General features: G+C 39.6%; 1 protein-coding gene across 8 annotated transcripts in view; it reads right to left on the bottom strand.

Annotated features, from left to right (window-relative positions):
• Window positions 1-2,071: 2,071 nt before the first annotated feature.
• The window catches only part of LOC146480911 (regulating synaptic membrane exocytosis protein 2-like), a 44,581-nt gene continuing 28,254 nt past the window's right edge, over window positions 2,072-18,398 (bottom strand). For 7 of the 8 annotated variants that reach the window (XM_085109232.1, XM_085109234.1, XM_085109229.1 and 4 more), the window contains 4 exons: window positions 17,557-17,767; window positions 8,284-8,501; window positions 6,680-6,819; window positions 2,072-4,778 (listed from right to left, as the gene is read on the bottom strand). In XM_085109232.1, the coding sequence (XP_084965358.1) occupies window positions 4,464-4,778; window positions 6,680-6,819; window positions 8,284-8,501; window positions 17,557-17,767 (884 nt within the window). In that variant the 3' untranslated portion in view covers window positions 2,072-4,463. The remainder of the gene's footprint in view (window positions 4,779-6,679; window positions 6,820-8,283; window positions 8,502-17,556; window positions 17,768-18,398) is intronic. The other variant, XM_085109231.1, reaches the window with a different exon arrangement.

Genomic DNA, 18,398 nt, shown 5'->3' with positions numbered 1-18,398 from the left:
CATTGAAGTGCGTGCCACTTGCAAAGTATTAGCTGCCTATTAAAGGTTTGAAAACCACTTTGTCATATTTCTGTACGGAGGTGCATGTCTTCAACTGGCCCATGAAGGGCAGGTTATCACTTAACCACAGTCAAACATAACAAATAAGAAAAGTTCGTTAAATATGGTTATACTTTGACAGCTCGAAGCTTGTAAGTTTTTAGTGAGTCAGTGAGTTTACTAAATTGTTTTTATTTTTATGAAAAAAGTTGCAAGTTTTTTTAAAGTGAAGTGTGTGAAAACCTATCGACATTGTGTGTCTGTATTCACTGCTTGAATACGTGACATACTTTACTTTAAAAAACTTGAAACTTGTTCTAGTAAACGTTTAAATGATTTAGTAAGCTTACAGACTAACAGAAAACTTATGCAGCTTTCAGCTCTCAAAGTAAAATCTTATCTCAGTGACGGACTATACTTATTTTTTTACCTTTAATTTGACCGCGGTTATCGCAATAAACTGCCTCACTTTTTCATCGCTCTCTCCCGCACAAAAGTCGCTCTGTCTAAAGCCGGCGACACACTTGGCGATTTTATACGCCGATCGCCGCGGTCAGCGAAAATCGCCACGTGTGCCCGGTGTAGCGATTGCGATTTTCGCCAATCGCCGCGATCGGCGTATAAATTCGCCGATGTCTGGCATGTCAGTGAAGCCAGCGACACACTTGGCGATTTTATCACATGACTTTTCAAGACTGCCACATGGCCGCGATCGGCGAAAAAAATCGTCAGGTGTGTCCGCATCAATCGGTGGCGAAAATCGCTTGCGATTTTCGCTGGCGATCAAATTCGCCGCGATCGGCGTATAAAATCGCCAAGTGTGTCGCCGGCTTAAGAAAGAAAGAAATAAAAAAAGAAAAATGACATATTTCAAACAAGCCTTGATTATAATAGGTTACAAAATCTGACAAAAGCAAACGTGAAAGGCTAAAAAAATAAAACAAATCACGTTAGGTAGGAGGGACGAATTTTGTGTTCTGTTCATATGGGAAATTTAATCCCGGTTAGCGAGATGAAAAATGTCCAAAAGGCCAACAAAATACCCTTGGAACCGCGTTCCGACTAGCCAGCGACCTTACAAGCCATGCGCAGTTGAAAATGTCTCGTCACGGACAGTCCCGGTATCCGGGCTGGAGTGTTCATATGGGAAAAATGTCCAGCTAGGTTACCGAGATTTCGGTAACCGGGCCAGCCCGCCTTCTTATATAAACACAGCGCAATTTTTTTAAGAAAAGAGTGGCGAGGCGAGATCTCGGAAACCGAGCCTGCCCAGTCGACCGGGCTCATACGAAGAGGCCCTAAGTCTGGCAGAAACACTCCGGGGGTTAACTAAAGATAAAAGAAAGTAACACAACAAATGAAACAAAAATATCGGCCTTCAAAATTGCACACCTCGCATAAATTATGAAAAAAAAAAACAATGAAAACAAATCTTTGCTGTTTTTCATGTTTTGTCTGTGAGCGACGGTCATTTTGAATAATTTATGACGGACGGCTAACGCCAGTTGAGGATTGCGATCGAGTTCTCTTCACAAACCGTTCGGAAAACTTCAGCGTATGACCGGAAATTTCCGAAGAATTTCGAACCCTATTCCTGGCGATAGGTGACATAGCCTAAATTACTCAAAATCGCGGCCGCCGCTCAGGCAAAAGACGTGAACTTCAACAAAGGCAGTCAAACTTTTACTATGCTGTGCCTGGCCAAAGATTTGGCCACAATTTGTCACTGCTGTGACACAAATCCAAGAAAACACCAAAGGTTTTGAAACAAAATCGGGGAATTCTAAGAAATAAGGGACGATACTCTGGCACCTGAGAACGGTTGTAAAAAAACAAAAAAAATAAAAAAAACAACAAAAAAAAAAAAAGAGAGAAAAAGCCGCAGCGAGAGACGGACCACACCGAGAGATATTTTTCCCTCGGCGCTCCCTGCGTCGTTGCCGCGGCTTGGTCGCGGTTCTCTCGCTCGCCAGAAAAACTTAACTTTGACACTCGGGGTGAAGTCACGTGGATGTAGAACGTTACAACTGAGTGAGTCTTTCTTTGCATTTTATTTCGCTCTCTGATCAACACGTTTTATTTAAAACTTTAAAAAGGGCATAAATACCAGTTCTGGTGAAAAGAATTTCATTCCCCACGACTCACATAATTTAAATAATACCAATAAATATTTTCTATACTATTACTGAATATATGCATCAAACTATTACGGCCCGGCAGTGTGGCATTTTATCTACAGTGCCTAAATAAACCTTTCCGTATAAATAAATATCATAAATTAAAGCTCGTGTTGTAACTATTTTCGACGGAAGCAAACTTGTTTCCGTTAATATTCCTTCCAGCAACATAAGCTCTTGTGCAGAGGAACGTGCAATTAAATGTTAATTAAATATAACTTATTTTTCTTACTGGTATACCCGCTTCGTTTTTGCTATTTAAATAAAATTGTGAAAATTTCTTATCTTTACTAAAAATTATCAAATCGATATGCATATATAATGGCCATTTGCACACAAGAAGACGACAACGGAGGGTGAATTTTTTTTTGGAGAAACTCAGTGGTCATCCCAAGCAAACGAGCCGTCCGGACAGACAATTGGTCCTTCTGAGATGAGATCGTTCTTTCATTGTTTTTCTTTCAGTGTGAAAACAGCAGCATTACTGGACCATTTGTTCAAGTGAAACGCCATCATTTAACCTAAAACACGCAAGTCAAAATCACAAATTTGAGAGAGGATGATTGACTCTTTCAACTGCTAACTGAAGGGCTACTACGCACTTACATTCAAATAGCGTGCTACATACTAAATCAAAGCCAAACTGAAATGACTAGTGTTCCACAACACTTTATATGTTTCTTTACAAACTAGTTACCTTATCGTCAGGATTACCAAACGAATCATTTCTGCGTCTATCTGTTCGTCTCGAAGGCATTAGCGCACCTAACTATTCGCATTTAATTATGAAGAACTAGAGGTTTCTTTTTGTGAAATACCAACAAGGAATTTAGTGGGACAAGGAAACACTAACGCTTTTGTTTTGGGAGAGATGAAATGTCGTAACGAGTACGAACTAAGGCCGAGCTGCCGTTGCCTTTTCCGAATACCTTGCTCGGGCAATCGGCAGACCAGGCCAGACCAGTGCTTCCAAGTGCTGAAAGCGGAGGTTACAAATTTGTCTTTTGCTTGGCAAAATTAAGCCGAAACTGCGCATTTTAAAACTATGTTCAGCCACTTTAACTCCGACCATTGAAATGACAGCTACTGAGCAGTACTTCCCTGTGGTGCTGTTTATTATGCTGTGCAAGGTGGTTCTAACGTTTGAGTCTGTGAATAAAATCCTAAAGTGTGACCATTCAAATGAAAGCTACTGAGCAGTACTTTCCTGTGGTGCTGTTTATTATGTTGTACCAGGTGGTTCTAACTTTTAGTCTGTGGATAAAATCCTAAACTGTGACCATTCAATGGAAGCTCCTTCCATTGGTGCCCGAGGTTTTAAGGTTTTTAGGAATTTTATCCAGTTTCGACAATTTCACGCTCTTCAAAACAAAGCTCTGTTCGTTCAAGATTCCTTCGCTCGAGGAATTCACCTGTCCGAATTAAACATTTCTTTGGCTTGTGGCTTGTGTTCAGTGCTTCCAATCAAGCTAAGCTAATTTTTCATAAACATCTTTCTCACTCTTGTAAAAGAATTTAAAGCGGTTCCATACTAGGTTTAGTACGCTCGGCATCCCTTTTCCTTCCTTTTCGTGGGAAAGAAATCCGTGGCGAGCCAAACGAATATCTGCGCAGAAGACCACTTTGAGATTGATCTTCTGAAGTCGCCATAAGCTTGGTCTTCTAGTTCTGAAATTGGTTCAGAAGCTCGCACAATTTTCTCTAAGCAATTACAGAAAACGAAGTGTCTTCAGCCAATTAAATACAAAAGCACAAACTATGAAATGGCTTAAGCCCGTTTCCCCCGCTTGACACCAGTCACATATTTTCCCGCGCTTTGTACGGGCGGCATGTTTTTGTCTCGAGTTGTAATTGGCTCATTAACTTTTTTGCATTTGTTGATTGGCCAGTCTAGCCAGACATAATTGCTTAAATTTTACGCTCTAATTAGAAAGTAAATAACTATTTAACGATAATTTATGCCGTTGCCACGTTCGAATTCGTATCTATGAATTAGCTGACGATTTGAGCCGAGGGCTTGCCACTGCACACTCGGATTACAGCAAAGCATATACCACTATGTCTTTAAAGGCTTCAAATGGATACTTTCCGAAGTTTCCTTTTCTATTCGGTTACAAAAGACATCGTCTGTCGTTCTCTTTCCTTCAACCAAAGTAAGCTCTGGTTGCCATACAAATCCCAGAGTTCCACTCTGGCAGCTCTCCTGTGCAGCATCCATAATTATGATAATTATTACAATAGTCTAACTCATACGTAGTCTCCCTCCTCGTCCATGTTTTCCATGTGACTTTGCGGCGGGATGATAGTCGGTAGCGGTGACATTCCGCGCATAGGGCTTCCAACACCTTGGTTCAAAGAAGACCGTGGGGAGGGGCCTGGGGACTTTTTCGGTGAGCCACCGAGCGGAGAGGAAGGGAGGGGCGGATCGCACATTGATGACGTAGAGAACAGTTTGTACCAGCCGATAACCAAGTTGCTAAGGTCTAACTCGTCAAGTAAAATCTGTACAACTCCCATGAAAACCTTCCTGTCCATTCGTCCGTAGTCGCCCCACACGATTACCTGCAAAACAACAGGCGCTTTAAGTATTAAAATCATTGGGACTTTGGTGACTAATTTGTTAGCCTGCAGAACAAGCATGACTTTTTTTTTGCGTTCTTCAGGCGAACGGAGGCAAGCGCGCCCTCCCGTCGTGCGTGACTCGTGCTCCACGCTCGCCTCGTGCTTGCCTCCGCTCGCCTGAAAAATGCAACGCAAAAATCACGCCTGTTCTGCAGGCTACCAATTTGTAGGCAATTTCGATGAAGCTGATCAACATTACAGTCAAACCGGATGTACCTTCGTGTACAACTCTGCAAACCTTCCCTGCAACCAAATTTGCAAGCTGGCGCGACGTTTTGCAAATTTGTTCCCAGCAAACTGTCAAATTTGCAACGTCGTGCCTAACTTGATACCGTCAGTTTGCAAAATTCTTTGCAGACTGCTCTTGTTGAAAGCATATTTCGCGATACGAAAAAATTTATAACATGCTCCCGGTTAGGAAATAGAAAGATTAGTTATTGCTATAAAAAAGATAAGAACTTTTGTGAGCTGAAATACGTTTAAATTTCTGCAAGTTGTTAAGTAGTTGTTCGTGTTGGTAGTAAATTTACTCATAGATTAGTCCTCAAATTTAACTTAAAAGTAGAAAGTTCACTCCGAGTATCACTAAAACAATTCTTCGTGACAGCACAATTGACGACTGAAAACTACTTCATTCAGTGACAAACTTAATGAAGATGCGGCGCTGTTGATTGTTGCAAAGCTTACTTTTATGGAGGATATGTTGTAGTTTTGCTTTTTAATTTACGCCACGTTGTGCTCGCATGACAAAATCCTTTACACATCTGGGCAACATTCTCAGTAAAATTTGCAATTTGTAAAGGAGTATGCCCAGAAACTAACGAGACAACTGTAAACTAGCACAAATCATAATTCGCAACTGAAGCAAGCAAGTTGTTCGCGGCGGTTGCGAAATGCTCCGAGCGGCAAGCTGTCAATCAAAATACCAACGGTGCGGCAGAAGTTTGCGACGTTGCACAAATAAGAACATCCGGTTTCATTGTAACAAACAAACAAACAAACAATAAATTTATTCGCAATGAAAGGAAAAGTGATGTAATAGTTTAAGCCTGGTGAATAAATCGGAATGATGTATTTTTCAGTAATGACACAGGCAAACTCGGAAAAAGAAATTCCGAGTGCTCCTTTCAGGAGTCGAACCTAAGACCTTCCAATTTCTAGTTCGGATGCTCTACCACTGAGCTACAAGAGACTCGTGGAAGCTAAGGCCATGCATACTCTAGCAGTATGCAGGACGTTTGTCCCATGAACCTAGTTTAATGAGCTACGAGTTACTCGTGGGAGCTAAGACCCATTAAACTAGGTTCATGTGACAAACATCCTCGAGCCAGACATCCGTGAGTCTCCTGTAGCTCAGTGTAAGAACATCCGAGTTGATAATGGGAAGCTTATAGGCTCGACTCCTGATAGGAGAACTCGGATTTTCTTTTTCCAAGTATGCCTGTGTCACTCACTGAATAAATAAATCAACTTTGTTTAACGAGGGAGACACTTAACACTCTGCTACGACTGACAAACCTGTGGCACTCAGATTCCGGATCGACATAGAACTTGGAAATGTTGGTTTTTGTGGAGAGGGGAAAACTGGAGTGCCCGGAGGAAAAACTATCGGAGCAATGACGATAACCAACAACAAACTCAATCCACATATACATTATTCAACTTATTTGCTTAGCCACGAGTCTCAGGAACTGTAGTTTGGATGCAGAGGCCTATATTTCCATTGTTTAAAGGCGTCTGCACCTAGGCTAGTGAAGTGTAGCCTTCCACGCAGTCGTTTTTAGGGGAATCGTATTACCTAAGTGAAGTATTACTGAGTGAAAAGAAGCAAGTTCATTTACCTGTAGCGTCTTTCCAGTGAATTCTACCTTAAACTCTAACTGTTGTTGATATAAAGGTTCTAACGTCCTTCGTGCTGTTCGGGTTTTCTTCTTCACCAGGCATCTTTTACCCTCCATCACGTACACCTTAACATAAGGCGCTAAAAAGTAAAACAACACCACGCTGAAATTTTCAAATTCAAAACTAAATACTTTAACTCACTACAGGACCGCGTTGAGGTCGTCAATTCTCTCCTTATCACAAAACTGGGCGCTTCTCACATAAATGACCTCAGTAATATGTAGGACGCAGCCCCGCCATGAGTGGTTACAGTAACTGATCATCGAACGCCCAGCATCCTTTCTCTACAATCACACGCTTATGCCAAAGAGAATACAGTTTGGGTACCACATTAACAGGCTAATCTTTCCCACACCACACTAGACACTTAAAAAGGCGAATGATAGTCAATGATAGCTAAAACTCATGCGCTCGTTTGACAACCAACTATCATGGGCTATCGTTGACTATCGTCAACTATCATTCACTTTGAGCATGTTCAAATTCTTCATGATAGTTGATGATACCTTTTCCCGTTTGAACACGAGCATGACAGTCGATGATAGCTTTTCGGTCAGCCGTCTTCTCCCCCAGCGCTCTCTAGATTCATTTTCCGTTAGTTCTTCCAACAACTGAAGGAAAACGAAGCAGGCTGCTGCTCACTTTCGCCGCAAAAAATTCATGCATGCGAAGTTTTGTTTGCTATCTTTACACTTGGCAGGTGCCTGCACTGGAAGCTCACGGCAAACTGTCGTCAGCTATCACGAGATTCTTTGAGCCGTTTGACAACCCGCTTGATAGTTGATAATAGCTGATTATCATCAGCTTTCATCCGTTCGACTATCATGCGCCGTTTAACCAGGGCTTAAGACATTAACAATGCTATTAGGAGGCAGGATTTAAGTTACACATAAATCTAGCGAATAATCGAAGTCACCTCCAGCATATCTGAACCTTACGATGCAGTTACAGCCAATAAAAATTATGCAGGATGTAAATTGCGCGTTTTCTCAACGGAACATAAAACCAATTCCGCTCGTACTTTTTCCATGTAATTATACAAAACAAATCGATGGCAGTTTTCCATGGTGTACACTCTTATAGAGCGTAAAATGTTCAAAACTTGGCAGTGAAACCTCGAGCCGTTCCACTTGAGTTTTGAACATTTTATGACGTCATTTTAGGGTCTATTCTACAAATCAATTCCATGTTACCGTGTGTCTGTTCAGTAATAGATCACAGATGACGTCAAAACGTGGTAAGAACAAAAACGTGGCACACGAGGCGCAGCCGAGTGTGTCACTGATGTTCTTACCACATTTTGACGTCTTCTGTGATCTATTACTGAACAGACACACGGCAACATGGAATCTATTTGTTTTATATAATAAAGAAGCAAAAGTTGTTAATGGTGACGTCATCTATGCGTCTGTCCTCCAATAGATCATAAGTAAGAACCAATCAAAATGAAGGTAGAATTCAGCTCATTATATAAAAGAGTATAGACCATAGAAACCTACTAAATTTAAAAATAAAAAAAATGCCGTTGATTTGTTAACCATACCTGGAAGAATCTTTGATCCTGGTTTCGGCAGCAAACCCTTTGCTCGTACAACTTCGACTTCCAGCATTCCTTTCCTGTCGAACAGTGCCAGTTGTATGTCACCCATGGAGGGTGAGGCGAGAACTTGCCGACCTACTATCTGGGCAGGACCCAGGCCATCGATAAAATCACCCAAGTGGCCCTCGTTTCCAAGCTTTATCCCGGGTGGCATCCAAGGACTGGGGAGAGAAGAGACAAGGTAACCCTTTAAGCTCCAATAATGACCAGGAACTGATTTCTCCTTACAAAAATACAGGTGATGAGAATAAAGGGAATGATCACCAAAGATAAAGTCTTGATGTTTAAACAAATTCTCCTGACTATATCCGTATAAATATGCAGGAACAGTGAGGTGAAGAGACATGTTGATGTTGCAGGTAGGCAGTTAATGCCCCGAACAAGAGTGCAACATCAGTTATGGCAACAAACACCGAAGTAGGATGATGCGAGTGTTGAACACACTTTACGGATCTTAAGCAGGAAAAACTTAAAAATTAAATTCTCGTTCTCTGAATAACTTCGCAATAATTCCAACACATTTAGTCTGTTTATTTGGCCGAACTAAAGTCGTATTGGCGGCTTTAAAGTTCAGAAAGAGAGAGGAAAATTAATCATCATGCGTCCACAATCTCCAAAAAACCTTAAATGTGGTAATTTCACATCGTTGTCTTGCAGAGGACGGCAAAGAAAAGTCCCACAGTGTATAACACACGTGCAGAGCCATAATTTACTTTCCAACCAGTTGAAATTGAATTTACATTCATTTGCACAAAATTTCTATTTCCATTTTGCTGTCTTTATGCGCCATCACGTAAGCTTTTTGATCTATCAATGAGAATGCAAGTTTGTAACGACCGGAAAAAAAGTCTTTCCATTTGTCACGAAACGTTTCCGAAATTTCCAAAGGGCTAGAAAACGCTGGCCAAACATTTTTCAAGTTGCACTGAATCTATTCCTATCTTTGTCAGAAGTAACCAGACACCTCTACGAATTTCCGTGCATTACAATATTTTTAACAAAACTGGACTAGTAAATATTTCTTTGTTTCCAACGATACTATTAGCACGTTAAACATTTCAAAGTGATACTTAATAAAGGTGACATATTTCTTTCAACTTGACTGTTAAGTAGAACAGTTATACGTTACACATAAACGTACAAAAATCTAAGGATTGAAGGTACGTTTGCGCTTTACTAACTAGGCTGTTTTTCTTTTCACCTTTTAACCTTCATGAACTGAAAAGTCGGAAACTTGTAACAAAAACGGCATTTGCTTCGAAAAATCGCTTGATAAAAAGCAAAATTTCTCCTTTCTGAAAACTCAGCTTACGCGCCGGAAAAACTCTTCAGAGTTGCTGTACAAACAAACGATTCATAATTAACCTTTAATTTTAATCCAGTAACCACCCTCATAACCTTAAGGAAATATAAAAGCAAGAGCAACGCCTTTGGGCGTATTTCTTTCATAACAAGTTAAATTCGCCAGGTCATCCTAGTGGGCAGTCTCTCTTCCCCTCCTAAACTGCCGAGATACAAGCGAAAACTGCTCCAAGGGGTATAAAAAAATATCGCTCTTGAATTTTTCTCGTTCACGCGCGCGTAAAGTTCGACACGACAATACAAGGAACAATACCCACGGTCTAAAATTTCGTGAATTTCGACTTGAGTTGTTCCGAAGTTTAGTTAATTAATTTCGTATGAAAATTTCCCAATGGAAGCTTATGTAAATAGATCGCGTGATGTTTCATGTTTGAATGACAGTTTCAAGCCGACATTTTGTATCCGATTTTGTGTTGCTTGGATACCACGGCCTTAAACACTAACAAAATCCAAAAATTCTATCTTGTAAAACATCAAAAACTAATCAGCACTACAGACATGTACGGCTTAAGACCATTTATTTAAACGGTCACAATTAAGCAGTTCACGACATCAACAGATTCAAAAGTTAAAACAACCTTGTACAGCATAATAAACAGCACCACAGGAAAGTACTGCTCAGTAGCTTTCATTTGAATGATCACACTTAAGGATTTAATCCACAGACTCAAAAGTTAGAATAACCTTGTACAGCATAATAAACAGCACCACAGGAAAGTACTGCTCAGTAGCTTTTATTTGAATGATCACACTTAAGGATTTAATCCACAGACTCAAAAGTTAGAATAACCTTGTACAGCATAATAAACAGCACCAAAGGAAAGTACTGCTCAGTAGCTTTCATTTGAATGATCACACTTAAGGATTTAATCCACAGACTCAAAAGTTAGAATAACCTTGTACAGCATAATAAACAGCACCACAGGAAAGTACTGCTCAGTAGCTTTCATTTGAATGATCACACTTAAGGATTAAATCCACAGACTCAAAAGTTAGAATAACCTTGTACAGCATAATAAACAGCACCACAGGAAAGTACTGCTCAGTAGCTTTCATTTGAATGATCACACTTAAGGATTAAATCCACAGACTCAAAAGTTAGAATAACCTTGTACAGCATAATAAACAGCACCACAGGAAAGTACTCCTCAGTAGCTTTCATTTGAAAGTCACAGGACAAACCCAAAATACAGAACCATCTATCTTACTTAACAAACAGAACCGCTAGACAACAATTTTCAATCCATTTAAATGGAACTGGTCACACTTACAAATTTTATCTGTTCTATCCACAAACTCGAGAGAGAAACAAGTTACCTCCTCCTGACTCGCAATTCGCCAAGAGGCAGAGGAACACATCTTCCACAGAATACAAAACATGCCATCGACTCCGCTTTACAAGTTGTGCATCGAACACAACGCCGCAAATTTTCAAAGAGCTTCCCTTGTTTGACTTACAGCTGCAAATACACACACTTAGATATTTCTTAATGTATAGTATCATTCCGCTCTATAAACAAAACATTTTGCTTGTTAACCAACGAAAAAGATCTCGTGTGAAACAAACGATGTACGGCGAAGTTAAACTCGGGCGTCACTAATTTTAAGTAAACCACAACGTTCTCCAAATCGTAATTCTACTGCTTCTAACACCGGTGAAACAGCCAGTGGGGCATTTAATAACGAGTTGAAACATTCATTAGCATAACAGCAACAGATAAACAATTTGTATATTTACTTGGTGTTGTCTACGGATAACAAATTGACGATAAATGCACGCAATACACGCCCAGTACGATCCACAACCTAAACGTATCGGCTCTAATAAGGTAGGAATAAAAGATTCGCCGAGGGCCACAAGATCTACATAGCAATCGATGTATAACCCTCTATTTAGATACGGTCTGATTCAATGTCAAGTCATAGAATTATTGTTCTTCTCTCCAGGTACTTTGTAGCATATACAAGTTTGATTAAATCTTGTTACACGCACCTTCGAGGGCGGTTTTTTTTTTAATCCAGGGGTTATCGCCACTGGAGAACATTTCATGTCCTCTATTAGGAGACATTACTTAATCAGCAAAAATACATTCGCATAAAAACTGAAAGAAATAAGTCCTTTTCTCTTCTGCGGCATCGTGAAAAGCTAAATGCTACACGAGTTAGTCTAGCCGACGACAAGTGCATTTCTCACTGACATCGCAGTTTTAAAACCACGTGGCCTCTAAAAGCATACGAAGGATGAAGCCTGTTACTCAACGAAAGAGCAACTGAACTGTGGTTTTAACTTTTGTGCTTGTGGACGAAATCCTAAAGTGTGACCATTCAAATGAAAGCTACTGAGCAGTACTTTCCTGTGGTGCTGTTTATTATACTGTACAAAGTGGTTGCAACTTTTGAGTCTGTGGATGAAATCCTAAAGTGTGAACGTTACTGAGCAGTACTTTCCTGTGGTACAGCTGAACGCGATGGTTCTAAATTTTCAGTGTGTGGGTGAAGTACTGAAGTGTCACCATTCAAGTGGAAACTACTAAGGAGAATTTTCCCGTGGTGCTAATCGTTTCCAAATATTTTTTTTAAATATGGAAATTTATAATAATATGCCTTATTTATAGTTAAGCATTTTTACCAAAACACCTTTTAGTAAGAAAGAAAAGTTCGCTTGCCGTAAAGAATTTAAGTACAAACCATTACAGATTTCTATGTTGTCATGAAAGTTGTATGACCGTTTACTGTATGCCCAGAAGAGCGCGCATCATGGAACAGAAGCATGTTAAGTAGTACAAAAGCATTCAACGCCAAAACAATGAACGTTTAAACACTACCTACCTCCTTTTAGCTCTGACGACTTGGTTCACAACATCATAAAACCTCGCCATTTTAGCTCGAAAATTTCCAATCCAAACTACACAATAATACCTATTAATCGCTCTTAAATGGCACAAAGAGTTGTCTCGAACAGTAGCCGAGAATGTAAATATTTCATGTTAGTCGTTAGCATACAAAACAGCGAAGGCGTGTAATTTATCAGCCGCGCTAGGGATTACGTCATGTAAGATAAATAAATTGTCGCTGTGGCTGCTAACGAGCGCCAAACTAACACAACAGCAAATACAGTATATCGTTTGCACAATAAATTTTATAAATTGTGTATGTATTGCTAACTATTAATTATTGATGAGAGAAAAACCTCAAGCTAGATCACTGGGATTATGGGAGGTTCCCCATTCCCTTCTCCAAGAGAAGATTCTGTTTTGGTGGTAGTTGAATTTGCAAGTATAAGTTTAAAAGTGCACTGTCACGGATATTTTGCTGTGTGTTGGTTAAAACTGCACAAATATTTGACTAAGAACCTCTTTTCTAACATGATATTTTAATCTTACAGCACAGTGATAAAGAAAATCAAATGATTTCACCGAGGAAAACTAAACTATAATAAGTTTTAAGCAATTTTTCCAAAATACTCAGAAGCAACTTGAAAAAGGTGACCAATTTTTTCAAGTTGCAATTCATCTCCATCGCAGCCATCTGCAGCCAAGGATAAATGATACTAGTTTCTGTGCACTAGCGAGGTTATTGTTGACAAAACCGAGCCATTATTTGCACGTTTACAACCATACAAATATGTTTTTTGGCTGTTCAAAGTGACACTAAGAATGAGTGACACTGGCCCTTTAAGACTTTGTTATCTCGCAGATGCCGAGATACAACATTCGGTCGAGTGATTGAGTCTGTACATGAAATGCTAAGGTGTCGACTAAAAGCTACTGAACAGTACTTAATTATCGTCCTGATTGTTTGTTTTTGCAACTTTGATCTGGGACTCTAAAGAGAATCATGGTAGTTTGAAGTCATAAATCATGAAGGAATTTTGCAAACTGAGTTGTTATGGCATAAAACAAGACAGTGATGACACACTTCCGCCCCTAACTTGATCATCTTTTAAAAGCCTCCTAGCTTTAGTCGAATGCCCTAGCCTCTCCTGGCTCTTAGCCGGATAGTAGGACCAGGAAAAGGCTAAGACGCGAAAATTAAACGCGCGGAAACAAACTACGCGTTTCGTTTAATCTTTGCGTTGGATTTCTTATTTCAGCCTTTCGCCAGGCCACTAGATAAAAGCTTGAAACATGCGACGAGTTCTTGTGATTGTGCTTTGTCTTAGGTTTTATCGCTCTCCGCGTTTGCTTGCGCTTTGAAATCAGAACACTGTAAGCGAGTAAAAAGCAAACAACACAATTTACTTATCTGATCTGCAGAAGACCGCAGTAAACGAAACAGCCATTATAGCTTTGCGATTCATTAAGTGTAAACGAGCTACCATTGCGACTCTGATTTTCTCGTAATTTAAAGTAAGAGTATAAACAAAAGCAGAAATCCTAACGCCGGTTAAAAAAAGCTAAGTACCATCCATCTCTAGCAAACGAATTTTTAAACAAAAACAAGACTGGTTTAAACTCAAAATATAGCAAAAAATAAATAACGTGCAAATGACAAAAAAGATTAAGGTTGCCGTACTAACCTCACTGGGGCCCAGAGATGAGTAGCTACTGTTTGAAAAGCACGTTCAATTCTTGACATGGATGCGATCAACGGACAGTCAAGCCAGCTTTAAAACCCGAAATGTTATAAATAACGAGCCTGGCTCTTATAAAGCCGGTCTATTGATCAGTCTAGAACCCAAACAGCTGGCAATTGAATCAAAGCACTGCCTTAGTAACCTACAATAATTTGAATATTTCATTTTGCGCGCGGTTGTCATAGAGACTAGAATGACCCGCAGATATTTGAAGGGTCCTTGTCAATCAATCAACTTTTCCCAGTAGTAACGACTTGTTTTGGCGTTCATTTTTAGCTCACAGAGAAACATATAAGACCGGGCCTCGTTAAAAGCAAATTCACTTATAATAAAACAACACCTCAGAAAACCAATATCGAGAGTAGGGATGAAATGTTTACACTTTAATAGCCTCAATAAAAGTTTGATTTGAACGAATTTATTGAATCTGCCTTAAAAAAAGAAATACCATTACGTTGTATATTTTACAATTCATCTCTGTCTTCAGACATTTTACCGAACCGCGGAGTGTTTTTATTCGTTCAACGGCTTCGCCTCTCCCACTCCCACAAATGAGAAAAATTAATTTTAAAAAAGTTTTCAATCAATTAGTGTTTTGCATATCAAAAGACTAGTTGAGGAAAAACTACACAGAATACTTGTTTAGCTCAGACTCGATCTTATAATGTCTGGTTTTGTGGACTCTTTCAGTTTGAAGTCGATATATTTTCTAAAAAAAACAAAACGTTCAATTACTTCCTACAATTGTCGGAAATGAAAGAGAGGATATTGCCAAGAATGTCGCAATTAAATAGATATATGTCAAACTTATTCAGAACGAATTTGCATTCAGGCAAAACTTAAATCGCTATTTTGCCATCGAGAGCCGAAACCCAGCTCTTTCACGAATTCCATGCTTTTTTTTTCTTTCGTTTTCTTTCAGTTTTAAGCTTAATTTTGTTGTAAATGTTCAATTGTTTTATACTAGCTGTGGATGAAACTCGGTAAATATGCGGAGCAATCAAATGAACGCTAGTGAGCAGTATATGCAAGATCTTGTGGCATTATTCAAAAGTTATGATGCTAAGGTTTTGCTAGATGGTTCTAACTGTTGCATCTGTGGATGAAATCCTAAAGTGTGACCATTCAAATGAAAGCTACAGAGCAGTACTTTCCTGTGGTGCTGTTTATTATGCTGTACAAGGTGGTTCTAACTTTGCAGTCTGTGGATGAAATCCTAAAGTGTGACCATTTAAATGAAAGCTACTGAGCAATACTTTCCTGTGTTGTTGTTCATTATGCTGTACAAGGTGGTTCTAACTTTTGAGTCTGCGGATGAAATCCTAAAGTATTACCATTCAAATTAAAGCTACTGAGCAGTACTTTCCTGTGGTGCTGTTCATTATGTTGTACAAGGTGGTTCTATCGTTGAGTCTGCAGATGAAAATCTAAAATGTGACCATTCAAATTAAAGCTACTGAGCAGTACTTTCTTGTGGTGCTGTTTATGATGTTCATTGTTGTAAAAAGAGGTTCTGGCTTTCGAGTGTCCGGATGAAATCCTACGTTGTAACCATTCAAATGGGTAACACTTTCCTGTGGTGATTTTCGTGTCTAAATTCTTCTGCAAATGCAAATTCGAGGGCACTTTTAGAAGGTGAAAGGCTGCAATTATACAAAAAGGTTTCGTCCTTCAGTTTACTGTTCTAGAAAGAGCATGTTGTCAAGTTTTGAATAAAACAAACCAATCATCTTCTAATCTTCGTCACTTATGAGAATCTTCGAGAATCGTATCGTTAACGAAAGCTTGGAGCTATTAACAAAGACAAATTGAATTAGCTGCATGCAGGCGCCGGCGTCCCATGGCACCGTCAGTTTTCTTGCGCGTGAGAATATCAACTGGTATTCGACCTGATTAGTTTTTTAAACTACAATCGTGGAAGACATTTCCAAATAGAATAAACTGAAAAAAAAAAAGAAAAGAAAAGAAATTATAAGAAAGAGGTGCTCTGCAAGGAACCAAATTGTAAGCGTAATAAACAGCGCCACAGGAAAGTTACTGCTCAGTAGCTTTCTTTTGAATGGTCGCACAAAAAGATTGAAACACTTTGTACGGCGTTATGAATTGCACCACACAGGAAAGTACTACTCAGTAGCTTTCAGTGTAGTTTTTAAAGTACAGCACAGCTTCATATGACTGAAGAAAACAATCTTGGGAAATTGATTCCCGCAAGCAATGGTAATTTAATTGGAAATCTCTAAATTATTTAGTGTGGGCGCGAACAAAGCTTAAAAATTAGAAAGCGAACACTCCCTTTAAACTCAAGCCCCAGTTATCAAACACGGATTTTTCAAGGAAAAAAATTCGTAAATATACTATACGTCCGGTCACTTTAGTGAAAATGCGAAACAACGAATATTGACTGTTCAGCCAATTTATAAATAAACTTTATGTGACTACAGAGTCCGTTTTCATAGGTTTTACATAGGCACGTTTTACGTAAACAAAAAATATTATATACGCTCGTCGCCGCAAATTCTTTTATTCAGCGAAGAATTGAAATTATTTATTTGATTGCCGCGAGAGGGGCAATCTGGAAACCGCAGATATCTTTCACGCCGATTAAATTCGCGGATGATTTCGCCTGAATCGCCAGCAGTGTGCCGGCCTGTTCTGGGAAAAAATCACCAACGATCGCTGATTACCTATTTCACCGCCACCTGCGTATAAAATCGCCCTGAGTTTCGCAGGATTTAGCGATTATTGCTAAGGACTTTATGGAGCCACAACGGTGACAATAACGAGACCATGACAAAAACAACATGGCTCCGCAAATGCGCTGTATGTCTTGCGAAGGTTTTTTTTTGTTGTTGTTGTTTTTGTTTTTTGTTTTTTGTTTTTTTGTTGTTGTTGTTTTTTTTTTTGCCTTTTATTTTCCGTTCTCTGTACAAGTATACAATGTGAAAGATCCAAATTTACTGTAAATTAAAAAAAGTGCCGTTCAATAGCCATGAATTTTCCTTTTTCAATCCGAACTTACGAGCCGCACCTGGGAAGTCAACTCTTAGAAAGATCGCCCTCAATAGCCCATCTGAGTTGGAATAATCACAAAGCAGTTTCAAAGTGAATTTCTTAAGTGAACAGGAACAGTGTTTTCCTTGGTTAAGGTCGTCAGAGCATGCGCAGTAAGCGTTTCCGTTGGGGGTTTTGTGCGTTTTTCGCTCTTTTCGACCGCGCGGATACTGGGACGAGATCCGTTCTAAACCGTGTCCGCACGCTCCTAAATCAGCGGTACCTACCTACTCTCGCAGCTAGTAACCGAGCCTGGTATGCTATTCAAGCTGCCGCTCCTGTCACTCGCTATTGAAGATGACCGGCTGCTTCGCCCACTCCCGCCAAAACTCTCAGTGCGTCCGGTTCCGCGGGAAGGCTTGATATACCCCCCTGTAGGGAAGACATGGAGATCATTAACACTGCCGGCATGCACCTCTTCACGAACCAGCAGCTTGCCTGTGGAGGAGAGGGGTGGGGAAAATCGTCAGTATGTTATTATTTACAAGCTTCGGTTTAACTTTAGTTACTATTTTCTGTGGTTTGTTGCGTAGCAGCGACATCTGATTGGCTCTGCGTGCGGAGACTGTTTGCTTAGGTTTTCATGTATCAAACACGAGGAAGCGTATTTCATCCGATTTCCGAGAGACAACATTTCAAGTATATTGCTAAATGTCCTGGCTGGGTATCTCTCGTTAGCTATCCTGTGAACGTGCGAGGAAAATTAACGAAAGCATAAAAGAAAACAAGAAAAAAAACAACTCTTTTGTCCGCTCGGCTTCCAGCCGAAAGAACACTATAGCTACCAGTTGCTTTGTTAAATATACAACAACCTTGCAACAAGTAAACTTTCTTGTGACTTCTGATGTAAATATTTTAGTGTTTAATTCAATCAAAAGCTTGTTTTAACATTTAGAAACTAATAAACAACGAAGTGGAAGAAAAAATTGTAGAAGCATTAAAAGAATATCAATTAGGTTTTGAGGACTGATTACAAAGTAAAGATTTAACTCACCTCACATATTCAGCAAGAATGGTTAGCATTAGCGAGTGAAGCGAGAAAATCAATCAGTTACCGGACAGAAAAATA

This window comes from Pavona decussata, unplaced genomic scaffold (genome assembly GCF_977016875.1).
Source record: "Pavona decussata unplaced genomic scaffold, jaPavDecu1.1 SCAFFOLD_52, whole genome shotgun sequence".
Classification (NCBI taxonomy): domain Eukaryota; kingdom Metazoa; phylum Cnidaria; class Anthozoa; order Scleractinia; family Agariciidae; genus Pavona; species Pavona decussata.
The sequence above is the reverse complement of the archived record's forward strand: the minus strand, read 5'-3'. Positions and strand labels throughout refer to the sequence as shown.